Source organism: Dermacentor silvarum, chromosome 5 (assembly GCF_013339745.2).
Source record: "Dermacentor silvarum isolate Dsil-2018 chromosome 5, BIME_Dsil_1.4, whole genome shotgun sequence".
Taxonomy (NCBI): domain Eukaryota; kingdom Metazoa; phylum Arthropoda; class Arachnida; order Ixodida; family Ixodidae; genus Dermacentor; species Dermacentor silvarum.
In genome coordinates, this window is record NC_051158.1 from 143,487,339 (window position 1) to 143,493,092 (window position 5,754).

At 42.8% G+C, this 5,754-nt stretch overlaps 1 protein-coding gene across 1 annotated transcript; it reads right to left on the reverse strand.

Annotated features, from left to right (window-relative positions):
* Nucleotides 1-723: 723 nt before the first annotated feature.
* Nucleotides 724-4,515, reverse strand: LOC119454467 (uncharacterized). Its single transcript, XM_037716390.2, has 4 exons — nucleotides 3,881-4,515; nucleotides 3,055-3,258; nucleotides 2,533-2,596; nucleotides 724-1,365 (listed from the first exon to the last, which is right to left on the reverse strand). The coding sequence occupies exons 1-4, from the start codon at nucleotides 4,025-4,027 to the stop codon at nucleotides 1,172-1,174; spliced, it is 609 nt and encodes a 202-aa protein (XP_037572318.2). The 5' UTR covers nucleotides 4,028-4,515; the 3' UTR covers nucleotides 724-1,171.
* Nucleotides 4,516-5,754: the final 1,239 nt, after the last annotated feature.

Sequence of the window (5,754 nt, forward strand, 5' to 3'; positions counted from 1 at the left end):
TTTGGTACTGTGAAAAATCTAGAACAACACTTATTGAAAGCTGACATGCTATTGCATCCAAAAGCTTTGCAAAAGAAGCAAGCAAGAAAGTTTGAGTATATTGTCACGAGTCAACGCGAACAAGAGGCAACATGTTGAACAAGACGGCGGAACAGCTTGAGAATCACCAGCACAAAGACATCTTTGTCTTCGAATTAGCCTGTCCTACTACTCAGAGTGTTAATGCACATACTGTCATCGTCGTTGAAACGTCTAGATAGAGTACGCGTCATTTGCTCTCTCTCTAAAAGAGCATCGCCCCGATGCTAGACAATAAAGTTCGCTTGGTGAAAATGAAAGTCGCTCGTACAGTCACTTGATGATGTAGGGCTTCATGAGCACTACGTGCACAAGTTCAGAACGGTGTTGGCGGCGCCTTGTGCAGTAAGGGCTATCTGGAACGACCTCGTTGTGACGTCACTTAGCCGACGCAGCACTTTATAAGGTCCGAAATAACGCCTCAGCAGCTTCTCGGATAGTCCCCGTTTTCGTATAGGCGTCCAGACCCATACTCTGTCACCGGTTTCGTAAGTTACAGGCCTATGATGGGCATTATAGTGACCTGCATCGTATGTTTGCTGCTGGTGTATTCGCACGCGTGCAAGCTACCTAGCTTCTTCTGCACGTTGCGTAAACGCATCGGCATCCGTGTCAATGTTGTCAGGTGCGTGTGGTAGCACGGCATCGAGCATCGTCCTTACTTCACGTCCGTGGACAAGACTGAATGTAGTCATCCATGTAGTTTCTTGTTTAGCCGTGTTATAAGCAAACGTGATATAAGGCAGAATCTCGTCCCAATCGTTGTGCTCTATATTCACGTACATGGAAAGCATGTCTTCGAGTGTTTTGTTCAGGCGCTCTGTTAGTCCGTTTGTTTGTGGATGGTAGGCTGTTGTCTTTCGGTGACTTGTGCCTCTGAGCATCAGGACGTTATCTAAAAGCGCGGCTGTGAATGCGGTGCCTCGGTCTGTTATGATGATGGCTGGTGCGCCATGTCTCAGCACAACATTCTCTATGAAAAATCGGGTCATCATTCACAAGTTAAAGTTAAAAGAATGCAAATGCACATTATGGATAGTTAAATGTAAAAAAACATATCACACGTAGCTTCGAAAACTTGCAATTGACATGCTCAGTGAATGTTGCATAGGAATATCTCGCACCTTTGCAAGAACTCCAGCGTTGTTGCTGCACCATCCGCATATGACATGTTGAAAACATAATATGCTAAAAATAGCAGGCATGTGGCTTCCACAAAATCCACATTCTCGTTGAAGAGAAGCTGCTGTTCTACTGCTATATAGCATTGCTGCTTGAAGATGCTTCCTGCAATAATAGAATGAGAAAAACACACAATTAAACCCTGTTGAAAACATTCATTGACATTTTAGAAGCTGCACTATTGTCCTATAGAAAAGAGACAACAGACTTCATCAATTCCTTCAGTTCTGCACTGATTTACTGTGACAGCAGCACCTTCCCACAGCGAAGACCATGATGTAATCTTTGCTTGCCTGCTTTCTCCTCAAATAGTTTTGCTCACCCACTACAGGGGCATGAACAATAACAAGCTAGTCATTGTAGGGCTGTTGAATAGGCTAGGTGTGGCCGTAAGATATTAGGCTTGCCCAGTGCTGTGAGTCACCGCTCATTGTACGTCACTCTAATGTGTAATGACATCACTAAACCTTTTGTTACGCTTTCAACACAGTGACGTCGGTGTCAATCATGCTAGCTAATGGGTGTCGATCGCGAGAACCAGCATTTAGGCACTCTTTGGAAGCGAATTAAAATATATTTTAAATGTTTGCTGTGTCAAACACTTCTTGTTGAGTGTCCTTGCATACAGAGGAAGCCTATAGCAGGCTTTTTATAGCCTCACTCACAATTTGGTGTCTCAACCCCTATAAGAAGCAGTTGCTGTGTTAAAAGCTTCTTGCTTTACAAGCTCCATTAGTCGTTTTGGAGGTCCTACTTGGGGATGAATCAACTTTGAGGCCAAAACTTCCGGCTACTATATTGGGCACTTCGCCTTCTTTTGTGCTTGCTTTGGGTTCTTTTGTACGCCCAGTGGCTGGTGTCCCCCAACGCTTCAGTGCGGCTTGTGTCCAATAACCTAAAGCTCTCTATTTTATAGTTATCTCTGATACTAATGTTAACAGGGAAATACAGAATTAGTACACCCATATATTTCTTTGCATGATAAGCTTTACATGCTCAGCAGAATTAGTACACAGAGCTAAAATGCAGCCCACAAATATCCCCGAGCTGTTACCATCTTACAGAAATTTACTCACAGCAGCTCAACATGCTTAAGGGCAAGTGATAGTGTGACAGCGTTCTTTTTCCAGCACTAGACAAATTTATAGGTTCAGCTCTCAACTGCACCTCCTCCTAGCAGTTACACTCACAGATAAATTGTGCAGTGCAATCAGGAATTGTTGGTTTTAAATACAAGGATCAGTGGACATTAATGTCTACATTGGAACCTACCTAGTACGACGATGGTAGGGGTTGACGGTAGGTGGCCAAGCTCCCCCACAAGACTGGTGCCCTCCTGGATGAACAAAAGGATCCCGTGTACACAAACAGTACGAACTCAAGTATCCCAAGTGCAGTTGCTGTCCTTATGAAATCTCAACCATAAGAGATGCCATTCTGCACAGTGCAGTTCCTTCTTTGGCAAGTTCAGATAAATTTGAGGTACGTGGTACCTGGGTATCTGATGACTTGCGTCTGATAAATTATACAAATCAATGCCTTCTAGTTTACACGGGAGAACGAAAAAGGAGTCAATATGAAGCTTGGAACCAATAGGACCCACCAAGTTAGTTTAGAGCTGTGTCTAAGCCAATTCCAAAGCAGCACAATAAAAAAATAAAGGGCTACATGACAGATTGAGAACTCAGAACAGAAACATTCATTTTCACACTTCTGAACAGCAAAAAATATTCTCAATTAATGAAAATCACATCCTATTTTTTTAGAAATACAATGCACAAAAATACAACCTACCTCAAAGACTTGGAAAAGGCACTTTTCGTCGTCCTTGAAGTGGGCACACAGAAGGGGAAGCAGAGCCACCTGAACTGCTTTGTGATTTTCGTTTTCTACGTCGTGCACGTGCACAACCACACGCATCGTCTCCTTCCTTGGAGTCAATTCCATAAGGTGCATCACTTGTGGTGCACAAATCAACATTTTTTCTTGAAATATGGCCTGTCAAGATGTTCAAATTAAACAAACAATTATCATATAAATGACTATGCTACAACTAGGTCTACTGTTTGAAAACATTATGCAGGTGTGAGAGTATCAAGAAACGATTTCGCAAATTGGACTATCATTAGCAGCAGGTAGTTTTTGTACAATGCCAAATCTACTCAAGAGGAACAAGCAAAGTGAGAAAACCCACTGCCCAACTCTTCCAGTTATTCTCTGGAAAAATTCAGTGATGTTCACCTTGGCATTGCTCTCAAGGTTGCCTTGAGCTTAGTACAGTAACAAATGGGCGGTGACTACTGGCATCATGGCACTGGCGGGGGGCTACTGTGCATGTGCTGAATCTGGGAATATTTATCTACTCCATTTACATGTGATTAGCTTTCCAACTAGGAACCAGCTTACGAAAGTTGACATTTGGCAGCTAATTTCTGTACTACTCCCTCGAGAAATTCAAATGGTTTTTTGAGATATCGGTCATTTCGCGTTTCCATAAATTGCACTTAAACACTTAAGAGGTACATTCCGTAGTTCAAGAAACATGCATGATCCTGCGTAGAACCCTTTTCTTTTAATCTAAACAAACACTCCCATGCAAACAACTGAAATAACGTCATACCTTCACATTCTTCCCGAGAAGCTTGTCAGCATGGCCATAGAAAAATGGCCTTACAAACAGGAGTGGCCACTCCTCCTTCACTGTCAGTGTATGTGGGAAAGGTTCTGTGTTTATAAATGTCCTCTGTTCGGTGTATAGGTCTTCCATGTATTGTGTTGCGAGTGCTGTATTAATTTCTTTTGCGTGTTTGTGTCCTTCATGTTTTAAGAATTCAATTTTTTCTGCGGTGTCATTAGGGGGCTCAAACCTGCGGACTGGCTGCCAGTTGGCGCAGCCGTAAGCCCACCGTCTTGCCCCGAGGCTTGATGGTCCTGCCGGTGAAGTGGAGCGTTTACCCCGATTTAGGTTTTCCACCCTATTTTCGAGCTGCTGGAACAAGGAGTCGTAACCCCGTCCCAGCAGCCCGCCATCCAACTTCCGGTCCTCAAGAGAGAGAGGGTACGCAGCAACAACTTGTGCAGCTGCGCTGCGTATCTCCTCTCTCCTGGGTCTGGATTGTTTAAGTAACAACTGGTCGGCCACCCGCCTCACCAGCTCCCTTCTCTCCCTTGGAAGGAGGGGCGCTTGATTTTCAAGGGCCTCTTGCAAACTATTTGGGAAGCAGCCAGTATCTATTGCAGGCTCGCTTAAAACATATGTGCTGCTGGCTTTAGCGGGGGCTTCAAGCTCGGATATGCCTAATGGATAAAAGGAAAGCAGACAAAAACAAGCTCCAGATGAAAAGTTGAATCATGGCAAATGTACTGAACATGTAGTTTATTATATGAAAGCAGATATTTATATTCAGAATAAAGGACTAAATAGTATTATCCTCTCAATAATATATTAATTTACAAAGCCAAGTTCACTTACACAGACTGTACTGAGTGTAAGTGGTACTGTAAAAGCTATAAAGGATGACAAGTAAAAAGAGTAAGGCACCTGACAGGAAAGGACCAGGAGGGGCTACAGGAATAATTTCCGCTACCACAAACACCCTCTCGTTAAGAGGAAGCTCACTCAGAAGTTCCGAGAAGATTTCCTCCTCAAGCTCTGTCCAGTCCCTGAGGAAGACCTGAGCCAAAAATGATGTAAAGGGAAAATGATAGAACTGTTTGATAAATGCATTTATACTTCTACAAAGTCAAATATTCAGGTTTTGGCAAGGCCATGGCCATGCTGGAACGCTAGCATTGTTAGGGCTTATTCTGTCCCCATTTTCACTCTCCCCCATCACAGCAGACGCAGGGGCGTAGAACACTGATCCAATGTCTGGAGCAGGAATCGATTGTTCGCCGCTGCACTCGCACTACTACAGCAATAGAAGGGGTTTTTATTTGTTTGTGCAGGGATAAATTAAGATCAGATTTTGCAAGAGAAGTTAGAATAGGATGAAGCCCATAAATGTTACAATTGAACATCTTTGATTGATTAGCGCTTCACTGAAAATTAACGTTACATTCTCAAGTGGTTTCTGTGGGGCACTACATGTTAGAATACTTTTTGTGAAATTGACTGGCACAACTCAAGGTTTTCCTGAATTATATTCACAATGTGTTGTTCTTCGTGGCTACTTTACAAAAACGCACGGCCATCAAAAAGAAGCTTTAGCTCATGATCTCCCATCTAAATATACACGGTAATGAGGAATAATTTTCCTCAGCATCCACTGCGCCAAATTATATTGTTTCTTGCATTAAAAAATGGTGAAATATACTGACGGTGGGAAACATTATTTAGGCTGTCGCTTTATTCCCCAAAATTGTTGAAAATTTCCAAAGTGAAAAAAAAAAGCTCGAGTATTATGTTTTCAACTCTGTAGCTCAGTGATTACTATATCACAATTGTTTCAGCTGCACCTAATAAAGCATTCAACGAAGACAAAATGAAAGGGA